Source organism: Geotrypetes seraphini, chromosome 4, assembly GCF_902459505.1.
Source record: "Geotrypetes seraphini chromosome 4, aGeoSer1.1, whole genome shotgun sequence".
NCBI lineage: Eukaryota > Metazoa > Chordata > Amphibia > Gymnophiona > Dermophiidae > Geotrypetes > Geotrypetes seraphini.
Window position 1 is genome coordinate 171,651,053 of NC_047087.1, and position 24,684 is coordinate 171,675,736.

A 24,684-nucleotide genomic window follows, 5' to 3' on the forward strand; every position below is an offset into this window, starting at 1 on the left:
CAAAATCTATCAGCAGCACATGTATCTGGAGGGGACAATGTACAGGCCAGCTATCTCAGCCAGCAGATCTTAGACCCGGGAAGGCTTCCGGCTCAGCCACGAGTAGTGTGCAGGTCCTCCATGCTGCATGTGACTGAGCCGGAAGCCTTCCCTCTGACATCAGAGGGAAAGCTTCTAGCTCAGCTGCGTGCAGCATGGAGGACCCACACGCTACTAAGGGCTGAGCCGGAAGCCTTCCCAGGTCTAAGAGCTGCTGGCTGAGATAACTGGCCTGCACATTGTCCTCTCCAGATACATGTGCTGCTGATAGAATTTGCAAGTGGGCTACTGCCCACAAAAACAATAATTGGACCTCCAATTTCAATGGAGCATTCTTAGTGCCTCCCTGCCTGTTTCTGTAGGCCACCACTGTGACATTGTACAAGACAATTCTGATTGCTTTGACTTCCAGGGTGTTCTCCAATGTCTATAAACTATGTAATTCCAAGTGGCTGATAAGAATACTTCTTTTGCAAGGGCAACCATCAGCCCTAAACTGGGTGACCTTTGCAAAATCTCCCACTCATCTGTCATCAGGATCACCCAAGATGATATGTGGAGTGGCAAGCTTTTATCCAGCGACTCCAGCCAGAGCCACTGAAGCAAATTTTGAAGCACCTCCGCCTTCCAGATCAGTGGATTCTGCAGAGAATTTGCCTATGGAGACCAGCGGGACAAAAGTGCATCTTGGAGAGTACTTAGATGAGCTTTCATCCATGAGTGTCCGACAGAAAAGTACAGTCTTCCGCTGTATTGAAGCAAATTCCCAAGTATTCTAGGGACTACGTGGGTTCCAAGCGACTCTTCCAGAAGTTGATGATCCAATCTAGGTCCTGCAGCAGTTGGACAACTGGCTAATCAGAGCTCCAGGTAGGATGCACCTGGATCCCTGCTTTGCTGCACCAACCATCACCTTGGTACAGTTGCTGGACCAAATGGGAGTACCAAGAACTGCCTTCCAGTACATGGAATCCCAGGAACTTCCTGTGAGCCAAAAATATGGGAATATGTAAGTAAGTCTGTCAAATCTAGACAGGCCAGAAATTTCCCTGTGCCACCTAAATTATGACCAAACGCCCAATCTCAATTCGGAATCGGGGCACCTTCAGCACTGCATTAACCAACTTCAGATCCAAGATTAGTCTCCAGTTGTCCAAGTCTTTCTGGGTATGATGAAATATATGGAGCATCTACCCAAGCCCGATTCTTTGGCTGGTACAGGTTCTATGGCCTGCATATCCAGAAACCGTTTCAATGTTGCTCGGACTCCGAAAGCTTTCTCTGGCTGGCTGGCCAGAGTTCATAAATAAGTCAAGTAAAGGATGAAAGAATTTGAGTTTGTATTCCTCTCAAAAGATGTCCAGTACACAGTAGTCCGAGCCCAAAACTCCTTCCAATCAGAGGGGGGTTCAGCTACCGACCTATCATTGGGACTTCTTGAAAATGTGCAATAGAGGTCTGTGCTCTCCAGGATCCTCCAAACCTCTGTCGAGATCATGAAACAATCTATGGTAAGAGGACCCCACTACGGACTGACAGGATTGTCGGAAACCCCAAAAGAACTATGACCTGAGCCTCCAGGGGCCCACGGTCTGCTATCTGGCAAGGACTTCGGGTAACAATCTGCCACACTGGCCATAAAACTGTCCAGTCCTTTTCCAAACAGTTTTTGGCCTACTCAAAGTAACTTTGGATTCCAAATCTCCTGACAATTGTCTTAGCCAGAGAATTCTATGGGCGGAGATCAAATAAGCAGAAACCTTGTTCATAACTCTGACATCATATAGAGCAGTGATCTTCACTAATTTTTGAGTGGGGGCCATTTTTGATTTAAATGAGCTGAAGGAGAGCCACAAGTATTTTCCCCACAGGATTGCAACACTGATCAGAATGTCAGCGACATCCATTGCCAAATTGCCTTTTAAGGACTAAATCCACTAAGCAGTCCTGCGTATCTTTTAAAGTTACTCTGCCTTCACTAGACAGCAAAGTACGTTTAGTCACTTGCACTACCTGCAAATCCACTTTAGGCAGGACAAAGTTGCTGAAAATTCAGAGCCACCAGATATAGCTTTGTCATAGTCCTGGCAACCCGCAAGGGGTCTTCAGGAGTTTCCCAATGCTGTGTCAGCATCTTGGTAATATCTGGATGCAAAAGAAAAAATGTGATCTGAGCCTTAGAGCTACTCACAACTGAAAGCTGAGCCTGAAAGGTCTGCGGGGATCAAGCTTTAATTCCCACACAAGTTTTGTAATTATCTCTAGCAATGCCATCGGCTTAAAAAGTAGCACACAGTCGCATCTGATCCAGGGCTGCCACAGACTCCTTGCTGGTGGCCTGTCTGAGGCCCTCCATCCTCGAAGGATTCAGACTGGGGTTATTAAGGGCTCTGATCCCCATTCCTCCCAGTCTTTCACCAACTGGACCTCTGTGTCCTGTGGATGACTTAGGCAGGAGAACCACACTCCAAGATGGCGAATCTCCCCCCCCAATCACAAATGTGGCCCCAGACAAAAGCTTGCAGCCTTTGAGAATTTAAATAGGCTGCAAACATTAAACTCATAAAATCTGGAGTAAACCCCTCAGCAGGGAGCCCTGCGAACTCCTGCAGGAACTCACCTTGTCTCCTCATGGGCCCAGAGGTGTCTACGCAGCTGCCGAATTCATCAAGTCACTACCTGAAGGCTCTAGGGGGGAGATTCGTGACCCACAAACCGAGCTACTTGTGAGTGTGACACCCTAGAGAGGGCTAAGCCCAGTGCTCCCACAGCATGTGGAACATGAATGCAATTCGGCCGGCCATCCAGCACAAACCTGGCATGAATCCACATTAAAACAGCCTGAGGAGTCCATCTGGAACAATTTTAAGCAAAAGCAAGGTGTTTTAAGGCAGATAGAGGCTTTTAAAATCAAATTAGGAAATCTATGATGGCTACTGCGGTAGCATTTTAGCACCAAAAAAACGGCCTGGGAGAGCTAAATAAAAGCACAGAAAATTCAACAAAGGGATTTTTGGAGTTGGGCCCCAAATACCAGCTCCAAAAACCTCTAAAACTTAAATCTGTAGACCACTCCAATATCTCCCTTAGGCTACAATAGCTGTGCCTGCTTTGTGCCGATGCTGTGCCTGCTTCAGCTGGAAATGCAGCCTCACAATGGAGAAGAAAGCTGCCTCAGAAAAGCATGAAATTCCACTCCAAATGCTTGTTTCTTGAAGCTGCCAGTCAAACCCTGAATGAGCCTGAGACCCCAGACTCCCACACATCTTCAGGAGAGGGGTGTAACGCAGCCGGCATCCACTAAAGTCCTCAGGAGCAACATGGGGCCACACAATCTGCATTCGAGCTCTAGTAAAAACCAGGAGCAAGCTGTGCTCCCAGGGGAACAGTCCCTGAGCCACCAAAGCATTAGGGAAGGCTGTCCAAGCAGGTTCCCTTTAAAAGGGTTGCCCTCCTGGCTACAGACATCTAACCACAGGCAGAGCTGTCCCAGTCAAACTGGAAACCTCTGGAGCACTGCAAGACTGTTGACGATTTCTGGAATTTACAGGTGTGACAGTTATCACCGATGATATGAAAACTGAGATTGTGAATGAATCAAAATTACGTGAATAAATGAAAATACATTTTCTGCACATTGCATTGGAAACTCGGCCTTGTAATAAATAGATTTAGCTAGCTCACAGATTGGCATTCCCTGTCTAAATTGCTGATTCTATATTTCAGTTAATGCTAGGAAGTTCAGAAGGTTGATTTTGTGACTCTTAAGAGACATAGATTTACGTACCATTCTTCACATGGATCCATGGGGATAAGGTTCTCAGAGGAACAGGAAATTTGGGTGTTTTACAGAGAATCTGTTTCTTATAGATTAGAAACTACAATACTAATTTGAAGGTCATACAGAAGTTAAGATGTGTCTGCAGAAGTAGGGCTTTTACTAACATGATTGATAATATAGAGAGGTCAAAGATCAAGGGTGATTTAGGAAGGAAAGTGAAACACTGCCACTTGCTGGGTTTAAAAAAACTTCAGAATGGACTTTTAATGTTAACATTCATGTAAGGCATTTTTGGAAAGGAAGTCATGTGATCACTGTGCCATTGTATTCTAAAGCATGATAATTACTACAAATGATGTCACATAGGGTATAAATCTGTTTGCCTTGTTTTCTCTCTTTGAAGAGAACTGAAATTCTGAGGGCCTGCTCTTCCCAGGCTATGGGAGCTTTGTCAATAAACATTCGTTTTAACATGGCTTTTCCTCATATGTTATTTGAATTCACAGAAAGAAGTCTCTAGCCCAATCATGTGGGAAAGAGAATCCATTCTGGCAATTCTTTTGGCCTCGATGTTCAAGTCTCCAGCCTACTTGAACAAGACCAAAAATTAAAAAAAAATCTGTATCAGAGATCAGAAACACCAAACTGAGGAGATGGGACATAGCCTAGAGATGCAGGAAGTGGAGCTGACAGAAAAAAAAAAGTAGATGATGCCTTCTACAAACTCACAAGTAAAGTGTAATAATTACTCCTGGACATCCTGTGAGCTACAGTCAGACCCTCATTTGTCCTATAGATCACTGCTACAAAGCTGCCTAAGTGCCATACACAAAAAAGTAAACAAACATGGCTGCCCTATACAGTGTGGGGTTAAATCACAGAAATAGTTCATGAACTAGTAAATTAAACAGTAAATTAAAGGGGCTTCCTCTGAAAGATACAGCAAATCACGTACATGCCAAAGGCCTCTTTTCCAGACTAGGATAGTGAGCAAAATGTTGTCAGTTTACAATATTGCTGTGAGACTCTGGTTTCTTGTGCAAACTGGATGGAATATGTGGGTCTTTATTTGCCATTATTTACTATGTTACCATGTAGATATAATAGTTATTATTGCTGAAAACACTTCATGGAGTTCTACTTCTGCTGTATATAATACAGAGATTTAAACAGAATAGATTTATTCTCAGGAGCCAGAAATTAAAAACAATCCCCACACACAAAAAACCCCCCAACAACTCAAGTTTCTAAATCCAGCCCCCTTGGTTCACAGTGCAATTGATTCATACCTTCTGAATGGCTTCAAAATAAGGTACAAAAAGGTCAGTGTCATAGTTGGACATCTTGTTCTGCAGCACAGAGACAAGCCTCTCCAATCCCAAACCAGTGTCAATGCTCTTCTTGGGGAGGGGTTTCAGACTTCCATCCACTTCTCTATGTGTGGAAAAAAAAAAAAAAAAAAAGAAGAGGTTACTAATGAGATTCCAACACTCCCAATTCAATTGTTCTTTCACAACCTCACTCAGATCACTTTGTAGGGCTACACTAGACATATATGTTAAACACACTCAGATTTTTAAAAGAGGCATGCACAGCTCTGAAAAGCACAGTTACTTACCGTAACAGTTGTTATCCAGGGACAGCAGGCAGATATTCCCACACATGGGTGACGTCACCGACGAAGCCCCGCAGCGGACAGCCTCGAAAGCAAACTTGCTTGAAGATCTCGATCTTTCGAGCAATGTACCGCGCATGCGTGCGTGCCTTCCCGCCCGAACTAGGGGGCGCATCTCCTGAGAGGATCCTCAGTTCAGATACCTAGTCAAGAAGCCAACCAGGGGAGGTGGGAGGGTTGTGGGAATATCTGCCTGCTGTCCCTGGATAACAACTGTTACGGTAAGTAACTGTGCTTTATCCCAGGACAAGCAGGCAGCATATTCCCACACATGGGTGACCTCCAAGCTAAGTAAAAAGGGATGGAGACAAGTTGGCAAATTACGAAAAAAGATTTTGCAAAACAGATTGGCCAAAGTGGCCATCCCTCCTGGATAAGGAATCCAGACAATAATGAGAGGTGAAAGTATGAACCGAGGACCAAGTGGCAGCTTTGCAGATTTCCTCAATAGGAGTTGATCGAAGGAAAGCTACAGATGCCGCCATAGCTCTAACTTTGTGGCCCGTCACTCGACCTTGCAGAGGAAGACCAGCCTGAGTGTAGCAGAAAGAAATACAAGCAGCCATCCAGTTGGAGATTGTGCGTTTTGATATAGGACGTCCCAACTTGTTTGGATCAAATGAGATGAAAAGTTGAGGAGATGGTCTGTGAAGTTGAGTGCGTTGGAGGTAGAAAGCCAAAGCACGTTTACAGTCCAAGGTATGAAGAGCAGCTTCTCCAGGATGAGAATGAGGCTTTGGAAAAAACACAGGTAGAACAATAGACTGATTGATGTGAAATTCTGAAACAACTTTAGGTAAGAATTTAGGATGAGTACGAAGGACCACCTTGTCATGGTGAAAAACTGTGAAGGGTGGATCTGCAACTAAAGCTTGTAGCTCACTGACTCTTCGAGCAGAAGTGAGAGCAATCAAAAACACAGCTTTCCAAGTGAGATACTTGAGGTGGGCTTTGTCAAGCGGTTCAAATGGAGGTTTCATAAGTTGAGCTAAAACAACATTGAGATCCCAAACCACTGGAGGTGGTTTAAGCGGTGGATGGAGATTGAGAAGTCCTTTCATAAAGCGAGAAACGATAGGATGTGCAGAAAGGGGTTTTCCATCCAAAGGCTGATGAAAAGCAGCTATAGCACTAAGATGGACTCGAATAGATGTAGTTTGAAGTCCAGATTGTGATAAATGAAGTAAGTAGTCCAGAACGGATGTCAAGGAGGAAGATCTGGGTGGCAAGTGACGTGTAGAACACCAAGCAGAGAATCTAGTCCACTTCTGGCCATAACATTGTCTAGCTGATGGTTTTCTGGAAGCAAGTAAGATATCTTGAACAGACGGAGAGAATTGAGAAAAGTCTGTTATGCAGAAAGGTACCAAGCTGTTAAATGTAGAGACTGCAGATCGGGATGAAGCAAGGATCCTTGACTCTGCGTGAGTAGAGAGGGAAATACTGGTAGAAGAAGAGGCTCCCTGGTGCTGAGTTGAAGTAGAAGGGAGAACCAAGGTTGTCTGGGCCACCGAGGAGCTATCAGAATCATGGTGGCATGTTCTGACTTCAGTTTGACTAGAGTCTTGAGAATCAGAGGAAACGGAGGAAAAGCATAAAGGAACCGATTCCTCCAGTCCAGTAGAAACGCATCCGCTTCGAGACGTTGAGGGGCATAGATGCGGGAGCAAAATTGAGGCAGTTTGAAGTTGAGAGATGACGCAAACAGATCTATCTGTGGAGTTCCCCAACGGGCAAAGATTTGGCGAAGAGTAGGAGAATTGAGTGTCCATTCGTAAGGCTGTAGAAGACGACTCAATTTGTCCGCCAAATAATTGTGTTGACCCTGAATATAAACAGCTCTGAGGAAGATGTTGTGAAGAATTGCCCAATGCCACAATTTCAGAGCTTCTTGACAGAGGGAGTGAGAGCCCGTCCCTCCCTGTTTGTTGACATAATACATGGCTACCTGGTTGTCGGTACATACAAGAATCACCATGTCGTGAAGGAGATGTTGAAAAGCTTTGAGAGCATAAAATATTGCTCTGAGTTCCAATAGATTGATATGACACCGACGGTCTGCTTGAGTCCAGAGACCCTGAGTGCGAAGACCATCCACATGAGTTCCCCATGCGTACATTGATGAGTCGGTTGTGAGGACTTTCTGATGAGGAAGAGGGTGGAACAGCAAGCCTCTGGAAAGATTTAAAGAGAGCATCCACCAACGGAGAGACTTCCGCAATGAAGGAGTTATGGAAATCAGTCGAGTTGGTGGATCCACTGATTGCTGCCATTGGGATGCCAGTGTCCATTGAGGAATACGAAGGTGAAGTCTGGCAAAAGGAATCACATGAACTGTAGAAGCCATGTGACCGAGCAGAACCATCATCTTTCGTGCTGGAACAGTTGAAAGTTGGAAGAGTTGTTGAGAAATCTGAAGCAGGGCGGCCTGACGTGGTTGTGGAAGGTATGCTCTCAGAATGATAGTGTCCAGAGTTGCTCCTATGAATTGGAGAGACTGAGAAGGAGTCAACTGAGATTTGGGAAAGTTGATGTGAAATCCCAAACTTTGTAGAAAAAGAATAGTCTGTTGGGTCGCTGCAATAACCCCTGAAAAAGAGGGAGCCTTGATGAGCCAGTCGTCTAGGTATGGAAATACTTGGAGACCCTGGTTGCGAAGAGCTGCAGCCACGACCACGAGACATTTTGTGAAAACCCTGGGAGAAGAAGCCAATCCGAAGGGGAGAACTCGGTACTGCAGATGAAGGCTTCCTACTTGGAATCTGAGGTACTTGCGAAATGCTGGATGAATAGGGATATGAGTATACGCCTCTTTGATATCGAGGGAACACATCCAATCCCCTTGGTCCATTAAGGAATATAAAGTTGGCAGTGTGAGCATTCGAAATTTCTCTTTGACTAGATATTTGTTGAGAGCTCTGAGATCCAGGATCGGTCACAAATCCCCCGTCTTTTTGGGAACTAGAAAATAACAGGAGTAGAATCCCAAGTTCCTTTGGGAAAGAGGAACTTCCTCCACAGCTCGTAGGAGAAGCAGAGCTCGAGCTTCTTGGAGAAGAAGGGGAAGATGCGACTGATTGGAAGGACACTCTCTTGGATGGCGATCTGGAGGCACCTGAAGGAGCCGAAGAGAGTATCCCTCTCGTAGGATGGTAAGCACCCAGAGATCTGATGTAATGAGCTCCCACTGGTGATAAAATGTAGAAAGGCGACCCCCTATGGGGAGGGGAGAATTTGAAAATAGAGAAATTTGAATGCTCATGTCGAGATTGTCAAAAAGACTGAGCAGGCTTGGTGGCAGCAGGAGTCTGAAATTTTTGTTGTCGCTGTTGTTGAGGAGGACGACGAGGAGGAAGTCTTGAAAAAGCAGGAGTCGTTTTCTGAGGATAACGACGTGGAGTCTGTTTGAAACCTCTAGTTGGTGCAGGTTTAGGTTTTGGTCGAATGAGGGAAGCAAAAGAGCGTTCATGTTCTGAAAGACGCTTGGTAGCTGCCTCAATAGAGTCATCAAATAATTCATTTCCCTGACAAGGTAGATTTGCCAATCTATCTTGAAGGTTGGGATCCATGTCCACAATACGTAACCATGCTAAACGACGCATGGCTACAGCAAAGGCCGATACTCGAGACGAGAGTTCAAATGCATCATATGAGGCTTGTAACATGAAGAGTCGTAATTGAAAAAGAGTCTTAAGGATGAGTTTAAATTCTGAAAGACGAGTGGTAGAGATATCTGGGTAAAAAGATGGTAAAATCTTCAGAAAATGGATGAAGTAGGACGTAAAGATGTAGCTGTAATTAAGAACTCTATTTGCCATCATAGAGTTTTGGTATAAACTGCGACCAAACTTATCCATGGTACGACCTTCTCTACCTGGAGGAACTGAAGCATAGATTTTGGAAGGATGTGCTTTCTTTAAAGAGGATTCTACTACCAGGGATGGATGAGATAGTTGAGACTTTTCATAACCTTTACATGGAACTGTTCGATAACGGGATTCCAATTTAGATGGAATGGCAGTGATGGAATAAGGAGTCTCCATATTACGAACAAAGGTTTGTTTCAGAACAGGAGTCATAGGTAATCTGAGGGACTTTCGGTGGATGAGGAAGCTCCATATCTGCTAAATATTCAGGAGCATATTCAGAATCTGAATGAAGATCCAGTTTGAGAGCTTGTCCCATATCAAAAATAAATTTGGCAAAAGAAATGGATTTGGAATCAGACGCTTCCTCAGGAGATACACTGCGAGATTTAGGAAGAGCTGAGTATGAGGGAGAAGCCTCTCTAGAATATGGTGAAAGTGGTTCTGAGTCTAGACGTAGAGTCACAGAAGAAGCTGCACTGTGAGGTGGAGTAAGAGAATGTTTTCTCTTCAGGCTCCTGGATGGAGAAGTACCAGGTGTACGTGGTACAGAATGAGTCGAGGTCTGTGGTGAACTGTCTCGACAGGGTGGCTTCGATGGTGGAGTCTTCGGTCGAGAAGGACTTCGAGTCGATGCGCGATGGTGTCAAGATCTGTGCTTCTGCTTCGAAGAATGAGGCAGAGAAGTCTCGGTATCCAATGCCGAAGACTCCCTCCGAAGCTTGGGAGCAATAGGTCTCGAATGCTTCGACCGGTGCTTCGAAGGAGGCGAGTCTGGAGAAGAATCAGATGAAGAAATTTTCTTCGGTGTCCTGGATCGGCCTCGAGATACTGGAAGCTCTGGTTGTGTGACAGGCTGATCAGTCCGAGGCAAGGTCGAGGACGGGACCAATTGAGCCACTAAGGAGGAAATCTGAGTGGTGAGTATAGATTTCAGCATGTCCTCCAGCATCGGCACCGAGACAGAAGATTCTGACCTCATAGGTGCAGCAGTACGATCCGAAGAGGGCAACCTCGAAGATGAGTATTCCCTTATCTTGGAGGTACGCTTGGAAGATGGACGTGCAGAGGAGTCTGGTGGCTTCTTGGGTACGGTACCTGAAAGAGAACCCGGAGACTTACCCCCCATAGAAGACTTCGCAGATGGCACCGTCTTCGAGGGAACCGAAGCAGGTAAGGTCGAGGCCTTTGAGACCGAAGCTCCAGCCGGAGCCTGGGTCGAAGCCTTCGAGACCGTAGTCGTCGATGTCGTCGGAGTCGAAGCCTTCGAGACCGGGGCAGCCACCGAGGTCGAAGCAGAATCCAAAGGTTGCTCCATGTCTCCGAAAAGTTGAAAAAATTGAGCGCACTGGCGTCGAAAAGCCCGTGGAGTAAGAGTGAAACAACGGTGACAATCTTCTGGGGAATGAGTGGGACCCAGGCACTGTAGACAGCGGCAGTGGGGATCGGTGACTGAAATCACACGATTACACTGGCGACAACGTTTGAACCCGGTAAGAGGCCGGGACATGGAAAAAATAAAGTCCGTGTCAAACGAAAGGAGCAAATGGGCCTAGGCCCAAGGCTCACCGGCCGGACACGAAATCAAAGAAACAATTGAAACTTTTTTATTATTATTTTTTTTTTTTTAAGAAAAGAAAACGAAAAAGAAATAGGAGAGCACAGTGACCGAACTTAACTGAAAGAAAAGAAACAGCCGCGGTGAAGAGAAGGCAATGCTGCAGAGATGTAGAAAAACGTGTCTTCTTGTCTCCGCGGAATTAAACGAACTGAGGATCCTCTCAGGAGATGCGCCCCCTAGTTCGGGCGGGAAGGCACGCGCGCATGCGCGGTACAGTGCTCGAAAGATCGAGATCTTCAAGCAAGTTTGCTTTCGAGGCTGTCCGCTGCGGGGCTCCGTCGGTGACGTCACCCATGTGTGGAAATATGCTGCCTGCTTGTCCTGGGATAACATCACCTTCCTTCACTAGGGCCTAGTAATAAAATGGCTAACTGCTTATTGTACATATTTTAACTTTCATTTCACAGAAAGTTATAATAATTTTCCATAGTTAGGTGTTTGCTAGAAATATAATACTAAGTCTCCCAAAGTTTTACTGAGACTTGATTAAAAGGCAATTTTCATATTTTTTAAGACAGTGGGTCTCAACTACAGTGGTGGGTCTGGACAAGAGCTGGGAGGTGCTTCACCAAAAATTTGACAGACAGCAAGCAGGGAAAAGTGCAAACTAGAGGTGCCATGTTTTGGAGATCTCTGCAATAGATCCCTAATTCTGCTTCCTCTCACTCTCAGTATCGCTATTGCTGTCAGCAAAAACTGGAAATGTTCTAACTGGATTCTGAACCTACCTAGGATTTTACTGTAACCACCGTGGTGATTAGTCTGAACAGGACTCTCTCCCATGTGGCCTCAATTGCTACTGGTAGCCTGGTATACAAATGTCCAGCTCTTTCCTCTGTGGCTTTGATCATTGCTATAGCTCACTGTAGAGAAGGAAATGGCTTGAGAATCCCTCCTTCCCCAGCATTTTTATTCCTTCTGGCAATTCTGATAATTAGTGGAAAGGGTGAATTTTAAAAGAGGGTCTGCTGGAAGGAAAAGAGAGCATATGCATATGGGTGAGAAACATGGGGCCAGTTCAAAGAGCTGAAGTAAGTCTAGATACATAAGAAATAAACTTTAAGCCTGGTGAAGTAATCTTAGAATAGTACATCCACCTTCCCCAGAAAAAAGTGGCTTTCAGGATTTAAATTAGGTGAGCATTTGGGGATAAGTAAGAAGAGGGAACTAAAGGATTGAGTGGGAGCTTTGTGGCAGAATGGGGACAGAGATGGTGTGAGTGGATATTTAGACTGTGCAGCAGTGAAGACAAGACAACTGGATAGGAGTATGTGTTTGATGATCTGAGGTATTTCAAACAAAGCAACGGGGAAGTGAAGTGGTAAAGGTACAGGTCTGTAAAGAGATGATAGAAGGTAGAAATAAAAAGGGTATGGAAGGTGGGCAATAAGATAGAAAAAAGATCTAGAGGTCATGGAGTGGGGATGCATGACAGGAAAAAAAAAGCTAGAGCTGGCGAGGGAACAAGAGGCAAGCATACGAGGGCTGGGGAGCAGATTGAGTGCCGAGGCATCAAAGTGGGGTTCCAGGGACTGAATGAAAGATAAAGGAGGAACAGAAGAATGGGGAAGAAATGAGAAACAAATGAGGGAATGGATGAACTAGGAAGGAACAAGTGGAAGAAGGAAAGCTAACAGTTAAGAAGTAAAAAAAAGTGAGACTATTAGAGAACGTAGAGAGGGAGAGTAAGGTAAAATCTAGCTGCGTATGTTTAGTAAAGCTAGAAAAAAATAGAAAAAACAAAAAGGGAACAATCAATGTGGGAAACAAATAAATGAAAGGACGAGAGGACAAAATAAATAAAAAAAGGAAAAGATCAACAAAATGAGAATGGAAAGAGACTGGGATAACCCCAATTAGAAAAATTTCCAGTGTTTAGAAAAATATCAGTTTTGGGAATGTGATTGTCTTCTTTGTATTTTCAGAGGGAATCCATTTCTATTGTTATTTCTCCCATGTTGCACTGCTCAGGATTTTCATTTCAAATCTTTTAAAAAAGTATAGTTCTTTTTATGTCCTTAGAGTTTATCAAGTTTATTAAAAGTTTGATTAATCGCTTATTCAAAATTCTAAGCGATGTACAAAAAAGTAAAATTACACAAGTTTCTGGGGGAACAAAACAAATGAATAAGACTAACCTGACAAAACATATTAAACAAAAGGAAGATAGAGAAAGAAATACAAGTTGTTGATAGTAAATAAGACAAGTAGGGGAAAATAACAATAGGAAGGGTGAGAGCGGTGGGCTTCAAATAAGTTGGGAAATAGGATTTAAATGAGGCTCCTAATCTAGCTTTCTAGCAGTCAAATGCATCTTTAAAAAAAAAGAATTTTAACTTGATCTTGAATCTGTCTAGGTTGCATTCATCCCTTAAATGAATATGGAGGGAATTCCATGTTTGGAGGGCTGTGACAGAAAAGATGAATTGCCACCGTATGTTAATGTTTTTGAGAGAGGGAACAATTAATAAATGTTAGTCGTTTGACCTAAGTAATCTTGTTGGAGTGTGGGGAATCAATCTATGAATGAAGGCGGGAGTTTTATAAGGAAGAGATTTGAGAGTTAGCAGCAGACTTATTTTATATGTTTTGCGGTGAGCAACTGGAAGCCAATGCGCTTTCTTAAGGAGGGGTGTCACATAGTCTAATTTCTTAGCTTTCATTATGAGTTTAGTTGAAGCGTTTTGGATAATCTGTAAATGTCTGGTTTCTTTTTGGGCTAGTCCCTTAAACAGAGCATTAAAATAATCGATTTGAGATTACCAGTGAGTGAATTAATGTGTTAAGTGACTTGGGACATAAGAATTTCGAAACTGAACTAATTTGACGTAGTCTGAAGAAAGTTGATTTGACAATACTACTAATGTGGTTATGGTAAGTTAGTTTATGATTATAAATAACCCCTAGGATCTTAATGCTACTGATGGACTGTAGAGTGGTACCCTTGATAGTTGGAAGGTTTGCCACTCAGGTTCTGAGGAACTTATTCAGTGGTAAAAAGACTATTTTGCTGTTACTAAGGTGACACTAGAATGGTGAAATTTAGTCATACCTGTTTTTTCTTTTCCTCAAATCCAGCCACACCTGTCCAAACAACTGGATTGTCCCCCTTTCCTACCACCAATTGAAAAGTTGAGAAACTGAGTTTTCCAGTTACACTTCTCCCTCCGAATCCATGGGTTTAGCACTCGCGAATTTGGTTATTCGCAATTTTTTGCCCCCGGACCTCCTCCTAGTTTTTAAAGGCTAAAATCACTGCATCCCAGATCTCCCCAGACCTTAACTGGTGGTCTAGCGGTGACGCAGGGCAGGAGTGATCTTCCTATCTCCTGCTCCGTGCAGAGCTGTCAACAAAAATGGCTGCCGCGAATGCCTGTTATAGCCTTATGAGACCACGGGAACTCACGACAGCCATTTTTTGCGATGGCTCTGCACAGGGCAGAAACATAGGAAGATCGCTCCTGCCCCGCATCACCACCAGATCTTTTTCCTACACAGGAACCCCAGTGTGGAACCTTGCAACCTTGTAGCCATAATTTGGGTTCCTCTTACTGATATATATCTCTTTACTCTTACTCATATTACACATCATCTGCCATTTAGTTGCCCAGTCTACCAGTCTTGAAAGTCCTCTTGCAATTTAACAACTTTGAATAACGTTGTATCAGCAAATTTAATTACCCCACTAGTTATTACCATCTCTAGATCATTTATAAATATGTTAAAAAGCTCTAGTCCCAGCACAGACCCCTGGAGAATCCCATTATCTACCCTTTTATATTAAGAATATTTACCATTTAACACTACTCTAGTTTTAAATCTACAAATAGGACATTACCTCCTATCCTGTTATGCCTATGGCCAGGGGGTAACTGAAACTCAGCATACATGTCTCCTCAAGTCTGCTTATCTGCTATCCTGACCTCAGTGACCTGGGTATTGCCAAAACAAAGAACAAAAGGACCGTAAAACCAGGTTGACCAGGTGTCCGAGTGAAGACAGCTGGTTTCTGCAACAAGTCTGCTTATCTGCTATCCTGACCTCAGTGACCTGGGTGATGCCAAAACAAAGAACAGGACCGGGTGTGCCTGAATCCTAGTGAAGGACGCTGGTTACTGCAGGATCAGCTGTATAACTATGAACTCAGCAGTTTTCACCCTATATAAGAACGGGACTTTGCCCCTAACATTAGAATCCACTTCATTGCAACCATGGGACTGTCTCCTTTGGTCCACCCACCTATCAATTGCAGGGATTCCCAATTGTGAAGGATGGTGTTGCCTGGGATCACGGTGAAGCTATTTTATTCTTATATTCATATATATATATATATATATATATATATATATATATATATATATATATATATATATATATATATATATATATATATATATATATATATATATATATATATATATATATATATATATATATATATATATATATATATATATATATATATATATGAATATATGAAGCTATATATATATATATATATATATATATATATATGAATATATGAAGCTATATATATATATATATGAATATATGAAGCTATATATATATATATATGAATATATGAAGCTATATATATATATATATGAATATATGAAGCTATATATATATATATATATATATGAATATATGAAGCTATATATATATATATATATATATGAATATATGAAGCTATATATATATATATATATATATATGAATATATGAAGCTATATATATATATATATATATATGAATATATGAAGCTATATATATATATATATATATATGAATATATGAAGCTATATATATATATATATATATATATATAGCTTCATATATATATATATATATATATATATAGCTTCATATATATATATATATATAGCTTCATATATATATATATATATATATATATATATATAGCTATATATATATATATATATATATATATATATATAGCTATATATATATATATAGCTATATATATATATATATATATATATAGCTATATATATATATATATATATATATATAGCTTCATATATTCATATTCTTAGGATATGTTCCGCCACTTATTTCTGGCAGATGGGATGATCAGTGACGCTCAGAAAAGCACACAGACAATATAAAAGCATAGACAATAATCCTGGGATCACGGTGAAGCTATTTTATTCTTTTATTCATATATATATATATATGAATATAAGAATAAAATAGCTTCATATATTCATATATATATATATATATAAATATATATGAATATAAGAATAAAATAGCTTCATATATTCATATATATATATATAAATATAAATATATGAAGCTATATATATATATATATATATATATGAATATATGAAGCTATTTTATTCTTATATTCATATATATATATATATATATATATATATATATATATATATATATATATATATATATATATATATATATATATATATATATATATATATATATATGAATAAAAGAATAAAATAGCTTCACCGTGATCCCAGGATTATTGTCTATGCTTTTATATTGTCTGTGTGCTTTTCTGAGCGTCACTGATCATCCCATCTGCCAGAAATAAGTGGCGGAACATATCCTAAGATTTTTTAATCTCCTTATTCATGAAGAACTTTTGTCAAATGCCTTTTGAAAATACAGATACACAGCATCGACTGGCTCGCCTTTATCCACATGCTTACCAAAGAAATGTAGTAGGTTGGTAAGGCAAGATTTCCCTTGATTAAATTACATGTTGGCTTTGCCTCATTAATCTCTGCCTGTGTATGCTCTGTAATTTTGTTCTTTATAATAGTCTCTACCATTTTATCTAGCACCAACATCAGGCTCACCGGTCTATAATTTCCCAGGACACCTCTGGAGCCTATATTTAGAAACTGGTGCTAATGGGCTTTATAAGGCACAGTAGCATGTGTCTCCGAGTGGTAATCATAAAGTGAAGAACTCTAAGCAAGCAGATTACGTTCCAGTGTAGCGACTGCTTTGGAGAATGGTTCATTTGCATCACTTAAACAACCTTTTACAGAATCTTTGAGTTGGCAGCTGGAAACTAAGAAGTTTACGGTTCCTTATGCCGCCAAAGAGAAATTAAGGTTTTAAAGTTACAATATTAGTAATTAATGGTAGTAAATGTGCTAATTTAAATATTAAGAAATAAGAGTTCATATTTAATTGATATTAATTAAGGGGGAAACTGATTAGGGATAAGGGTATTGATTTAGAATTCATACTTTTTTAAGTTAGGTATGAGATAAGGAGGATTATATTTTGGGTGGTTTGGAAATTTCCTTGATAACCTATGTTAGAATGGGTATACTTTTACTTAATGAAATATGCATCCTGAATAAAATATAGTGGAACCTTGGTTTATGAGCATAATTCGTTCCAGAAGCATGCTCGTAAACCAAATTGCTCGTATATCAAAGCGTGTCTCCCCATAGGAATGAATGGAAACTCGCTTGATTCGTGTGTGTGTGTGTGGCCTCCCCCCCCCCCCCCCCCGAGGCCACCAGTGCTGCTTCACCTTACCCCCCACCCTCGAGGCCACCGGCGCTGCTCCACACCCTGCCAGCGAACGCTCCCCCACCTCCCCCCCAGCGATCCGGCATCCCACACCCACCCAAACACCATCCCTTATCCCCCAATGCACAGGACATGCCAGTGCCTAAAGATCCTCCCTCTTGGCTGAGCTGGGTCTTGAGCATCTGCGCATGCTCAAGGCCTTCTGGTTCTCGCTCTCTCTGAGATTCTGGCTGATGCTTAGAAATTTTGATGAAATCCAAGCCATGCCCCACAACTCCCAAATTCTGATGCATATAGTGAATACACAAAACACTTAAAAGTCCCACTGAGTCTGCCTAAATCACTTAGGTGTCAGATTCACTTACTTGAAGAAAAATAGGATAGTCCCAGCCACAAACTGAAAGCAACCCTGCATTACACTGGGTTCTAGATAGCTGTAAACAGAGCAGGCTAACATTTGAAGCAAAGAGCAAGCAGGGGCAACTTACCTGTTGAACTGAATGAACACCAGGTTCCAAATCTCAAGCACATTTGGATCATCCATATTGACAAGGTGTGCAGCATCTCTACCTCCAATTCTATCAAAATGCATCTCACTACAAGGTCCACAAGGCCCTGTGTCTCCCATCTCCCAGAAGTTATCCTTCATGCTTCCAGGCAGGATTCTGTTCTCAGGCAGACTGTAAAGAAAAGAGTGTTATAATCAGACATCCTGCTATCATGAAAGCCTAACAGAGAGCTCAATGCCAAAGCCTCAGTACAGTATTTGTTCTTATTTGAAAAATGATTATAAGAACCAATCTTTTTTCCTTACCTTACATATACTGAATCCTATCCATATATCCCTGGATAATAAAACTTGAAAAACAGAGTGGACTTTGTTCCGAGTCTCCTAGTTAAATGGTACTATCCGTGTGAACTGTTAGCAGCTAAACACAAACAGGTCAATTTTCAGCTGCGTCAGTAGTGGATTAAAAGCTATTCCCTGATGCCCTTTAAGGAGGACTCCACCACCTCAACCTGGAAATATCTTATCGGAAGAGATATTTGCTTTCCCACAAGGTAACCAAGTTTCCATGCAAGGAACTGTTGCTTTATTGTGTCAATTTTCCCAGGAGGAAGCTATTAAGCTCTTTGAGATTGAAAAAAGGTTTAGGTGGCATTAATATGAACATAGCAAAGATGGGAAATATATATAGAGACATTACAAGCTGCTGCTGCTTCCTTTGTTAAGGATAGTACCTTGGTTGGGAGCTAAAGAAAATCAATTTCGCAGTAGGAATTTGAGACCATTGAACTTCCCAGTGACATTTGGCTCCTTTGGAATTGCTGAAAATGGTAATATCCCAAAGTTGACTTATTGTCATTTGAGTCAACAAATAAGTCCTTGTTCATTGAGGTCATTTGTGCTTTTTTTGCTGTGCAATGTCCCTCTCTGTGCTGGTCAATTAACATGCCATTTAACCCATTAAAAATCAATTAAGTTGCACGCAAATTTTAGTTAGGCGTTGTTAGGCATCCATGATTAGAATGACTAGCAGTGCCTAACTTAGGCACCATTTATAGAATCAGACCCTTAGGGTCACTGTAAAAGCCTTTGATATGACTGGGCACTACAGTAAAGCCTTTTCAACCATAGTGGGCTCGAGAGCAATGTTTCCCTCCTGGGTGGTGACTACTCATTTGAATATTGCTCTCTCACAGTGGTAATACATGCTGTTATATTTTGTCAGTATACTTTGGGTTGTTTTTTTTACCCACCACAGTAATTTGCAAACCATTAGTTTATTGCATCAGAAGATACTTAAATCAACTTTTGTTGAATCCCAATCAAACCTTAACAATTTATGCTATACTCTTACCCTAAATTCAACCAAATCTGCTTGCATTCTAGGTCTGGCTCCAAACCAGCACCCTTGTCTCCTCCAAAATAAGTGACGTAGAGACGTTCTATGTCAATGCCAAACTGCTTGGTTAACAGGTCCAGAGCAAGTTTACAAGCCAGTTCCTGAAGAAAAATCAAAATACAGTTAGCCAACTCACACACATTCCTTATTCCTAAATTCAAGAACACAAGGCTAGCCCACTTTTCTCACCTATGCAAAGTATGCATCTATCAAATGTTTTTCACTCTGCTCTTTACAAACAGTAAATCGCCTAGTGTCAGAAGTAAAACATATCTGAAACTTGAAGTGTATACTCGCATGGTATTCCATGAATAGTAGATTAAGATTTGTGCATACATTTTGCCACAGTCTTTACAATAAGTGCATTTTTCTAAAGTTTCCCCCATTATAACATCACTTAAGGAAGTAAGCATAGAGGAGCTGACTATCAGTAATCAGTATCTGTAAGTCAGCTGAAAAATTAAGCATTGTATCAATTCCAGTTTAACATCATTAGTCAAGACTTGGGTAACTGCAGTGATAAACAGGAATGAAAATTAATTTGAAGGTTAATATCCCTTCTTTTCTAAAGCTATGCTACAGATGTAACGTTTTTAAATCTCAAGAGAAGAAAAAAAAGTTACAAGCAGTGCAGACAAAAAAAAGGCATAATTCGTTCTTGAGGAAGCATGTCAAAACAGTTACAACCATACAGGAGAAAAAAGAAAAGCAGCAACATCTTTTGCTAATGCTTTCCTAACCTTAAAATAGTCACCGAAGGACCAGGAGCCCAGCATCTCAAAGAAAGTATGGTGGTAAACATCCTTCCCCACATCATCCAAGTCATTGTGTTTGCCTCCTGCACGGATACACTTCTGTGTGTTTGCTGCACGATTCAGCTTAGCCATCGGGTGGGAAGGGTCAATGGTATTCAAGAAAATAGGTTTGAACTAGAGAAAATAAAACAGATACAAGAAAGAGTTAAAATGCATCTTCCAAGACAGCAGCATTATGGACTTGGAACTAAACCCCCCCCAAAAATGAAACAGCAAACATACAGTGCATGTTTATGACCCAATTTTAATCAAATTTCTATCGATTCTCAGACCACAAACCACTACATCTTACTAACAATTCTGGACAAGGTTCTGAACTGTTTTCACATTTTAGTTTTCTGGTCCAACCCTATAAAAACAACCATTTGTTGTCTTTACCACCTCTTCTGCTTTTTCTCCTGTCCAACCCAACAGAGGTTAGAAAGAATTGTACAAAAGGGATTGAGAATGTGTGTCTTCGTCTATCCAGAGGCAAAATAACTTTCCAAAAATGTAATGTATTGGGATCAAACATGGCATGTGGGAAAAACTGGTAAGAGACATATTGAGATTGAAAATGGGCCAAATCAGATGAAGGGTTCTAGAGAAATAACACCCCCATAAAAAAATTGCCCAATGCATGTCTATGGGAGAAGAGGTTTGAGCTTCTGAAGCTTGCCCCAGACCTTTACCACTCCACTATCCTACAAACTGGCCCCACCCACAATCTATCCTCACTAATGCTGCATCACCCTGTAAATTGACCCATTCCCAAATCTACCCCCTATATCTGCCATACACCCTCCAACTGCTCCAGCCTGAAAAACCAGCATCTATAGTTGTCCCACGCCCCAATAACTAAACCACATCCAAAAAAATAATCCAAATCAACTACCCCACCACCTTAACTGCATCAGTCCAAAAACTCTTTCTACAACTAGCACACCATTTTGCAAGCCTACTTCATCCTCACAAAACTATCCCCCCTTGCAACTGCCTCACCATAAAAACTATTCCACAACACAAAAAACATGCCCCTCCCTCCGCAACTGTTCCAGTACGCCACAATTCATCCCACCCTCAATTACATGATCATCCCAAACTATACCACCCTGAAAACTTTCCACCCCTAAAAACTACAGCAACTGCCCCATATTCAAATACCTCCCTGCTGATTATCCCCTACCCCCTAAAACAGGGGTGCCCAAAAGGTCGATCGCGATCTACCAGTAGGTCGCAAAGGCAACACGAGTTAATCGCGGAGCCCATATACTTGCATTGCTTTTGCATTTTCCCTGCTTCCCCGAAGCAGCAACAGGCCAGGTACGTGCGTGCAGCCACTGCACCAGCGCCGGGCCCACAAACCTTCCCCACGCCCCCCCCCTCCCCACCTCCCGACATCAATTCCAAGGAAGCAATCATCGTAATACTAGAAGAAACAAGATTCTCTTGTTCCTTGAAAGTAAGAAAGGCCCAAAAAATGGGGGTCTCATCTTATATTTGGGTCATCGCCCACCTACCCCCCTCCCAGACTTGTTGCAGTCCTCCACCATCCTGCCGTATGACCTGGTAGGCTGAGACAGGAGGGATCCCTCCTGTCTGGGTCAACTCTAACAATTTTTTAACCTCCCTCCCACTTCCCCCGCATACCTATTCAGCATTTTGAATCCCTGGTGGTCCAGCGTTGTATCTGGGTCCCATACAATCTTGTTAGTGGCACTTCCTTTCTCACTAAAATAACTACTCCTGCCTTTTTTTGATAAGCCGGGGCCTCATGGTAAGAACCCACCCACAACTTGCATAGTTTAGAATGCTCTGAAGAATCTAAGTGTGTTTCTTGTAGAAAGGCAATGGTTATTTGCTTACGATTTAGTAACTGCAATATTTTATATTGCTTAACTGGGTAATGTATACCCCTACATTCCAAAAGATCAAGTTAATCACCTGGGAAACAAACTACTGGATACTTATCAAACAATTTTCTACTTTTAAAACATTGACACAGAGGACATCCCAGCCATCACCTTCCAGATTTGCATGTTTCGTAACAAAAACCTGCTCTTCCCTGTGTTCCCAAAGATCTCAGTCCTGGTCTTCTGATACCCTATATCCCCCTGCCCCACATCCCCCATAATAGAACATACACCAAAAAGTGCCACTCCCTGAAACTTAATATGCCTCACACAGAGCCATTCTTCAATAATTGAAATTCTCAACCAAATATAATGATGTGCCCTGGCTACCAACTAAGGGATACATCTATATTTGTGTTCATTATATTTCTGTTTAGCCATGTATGTACCCACAGTTGCAGAAGCAGATTCACCCCATCTCATTCACACTCAAATGCCCATGCACTCATACACATTCAAACCGCACCTCACTAATCTTCTAGTCATCCAGTCCGCCATTTGGATATTACTAGAGATGTTCATAAGTAAACCTCCGATATGGGTGTTCTGTAGACCAGTGTTTCTCAACTTCAAGCCAAGTACCCACTAAGCCTAACAAATACCAACCGAGTACCCCAGCCCAAGCTCCGTCCCATAATAGTACTAATTGTAATACAATTTCTTCCATCTATTTTTCATATACACAAACACACAATATAATCTTACTAGTCTTTAAGCCCGTTACATTAACGGGTGCTAGAATAGATGTGTCTGTCTGTGTTTCTATCTCTCTCTCTCTCCTTGGCCGCCATCTGTGTCCTTCTGTCTTCCCTTTTCCCCCCCCACCCCCTCCCCCGAGCAAAGCTGTCTACCCCCCGCACACCCCTCCTCCCCAAAGCAGCCCCCTTTCCTTCTTCCTGTCTCTCCATGGCTCCTTCTGTCTTCCCCACAGAGCAAAGCTGTCTGTCCCCAGCACACCTCTCCCCCCAAAGCAGTCTCCTTTCCCTCTCCCTGTCTCTCCATGGCCCCTTCTGTCTTCCCCCCAGAGCAAAGCTGTCTGTCCCCAACACAACCCTCCCCCCCAAAAACAGCTCCCTTTCCCTCTCCCCGACTGTCACTCCATGGCCCCCCCTTCTGTATTCCCCCCAGAGCAAAGCTATCTGTCCCCCAGCACAACCCTCCCCCTAAAGCAGCCCCCTTTCCATCTCCACCTGTATTGTTCCTGTTCTTACCCTCCCTCCATCCCGGCATCTTTTGGCCTGCTCCTCTTCAAAGCAGCCTGCTATCGTGGCAGGCTTTAGCAAACCTCACAGGCCGCTCTCCAACTCGGTAGCACATTCCCTCTGACGTGATCTCGTGCATCAGAGGGAACGTGCTACTGAGGTTGTAGAGCGGCCTGTGTGGTTCGTTAAAGCCGGCCACGATCGCAGGCTGCTTTAAAGAGGAGGATCAGCGGCGGCGGCGGTTGGTGAATGAGGGCGGGAGGGGGGAAGCTCAAGTGTGTTCCCTGCCGAGGATGCGGGCAGGGAGAGAGCATGCCTGCGCTTCCTCCAGCGGTTGGTGAGTGAGGGTGGGAGGAGGGGAGTGGCCAGAGTGATCCCTGCTACCACGTTCTAAAATAGAATCTGGCCACAGATCAGAAAACATGGCCGCAAGGATCACGAAACCCTAAGTGCGCATGAGCGCTTAGGGTTTTATTATATAGGATTAATATATAATGGTAACCACAAAATTAAAAAACAAACAAACCACAAAGCACACTATGTGCACAGAAAATGTTAATTATCATTTACATTTGGGTGGGGTTTCAAAGAGATTAAGGCAGATGACTTGAAAATATGCAATCAGTAACAACTATAGAAACAGACAAATATAGATAGCAGATATAGACAGCAGATATAAATTCACAAAAAACTGACACATTTTGATAACTAAATCGAAAATAAAATTAATTATTTTCCCTACTTTTGTTGTCTGGTGATTTCATGAGTCTCTGGTTGCATTTCCAATATTTCTTTCTTTCAGCCTCCTGCACGCTTCCTCTTTTCCAGACCCCATTCCCTTCCCCAACCAACCAACCTCCCTTTCTCTCTCTCTGTCTGTCCCTCCACAAGTCCAACTTTTCTTCCTCTCTCCTCCACCCCCTATTGGCAATATGACTCTCTCTCACTGTCCATCTGTTTTGAGAGATCCAGGTATCTCTCCCACCCCCTCTATTGCCACATCCAAAGTTTCTCCCTCTCTCATCCCCCAGATCATGTGCAGCATTTTTCACCACTGCCCACCAGCCCCATGCTCATTTCTCCTATCACCCTTCTCCAGCACAATGCCACATTTCTCCCTCCATCACTATGTCCAACATTCCTCCCCCTTGCATCCTCTTCAATATGCCCTTTCCACCACCATATCCAACATTTCTCCCTCCTCTCTATCTATGCCCAATTTTCCTTTCCTCATGTGCACCATCTCTCACTCACACACTCATGCCCATCAATTCTCCCTTTCTATTCCCTCCCTCCTATGTCCCAAGTTAGTGCCCTCATGTTCATGCCCCTCCCCTTCCTTCTGT

At 42.3% G+C, this 24,684-nt stretch overlaps 1 protein-coding gene across 2 annotated transcripts in view; it reads right to left on the minus strand.

Annotated features, from left to right (window-relative positions):
• The window catches only part of AARS1 (alanyl-tRNA synthetase 1), a 152,707-nt gene that overhangs the window by 124,288 nt on the left and 3,735 nt on the right, over positions 1–24,684 (minus strand). For both annotated transcript variants that reach the window (XM_033940945.1, XM_033940943.1), the window contains exons 3-6: positions 20,170–20,358; positions 19,385–19,530; positions 18,011–18,202; positions 5,110–5,254 (exon numbers count right to left, since the gene is read on the minus strand). In XM_033940945.1, coding sequence (XP_033796836.1) covers positions 5,110–5,254; positions 18,011–18,202; positions 19,385–19,530; positions 20,170–20,358 — 672 coding nt within the window. The remainder of the gene's footprint in view (positions 1–5,109; positions 5,255–18,010; positions 18,203–19,384; positions 19,531–20,169; positions 20,359–24,684) is intronic.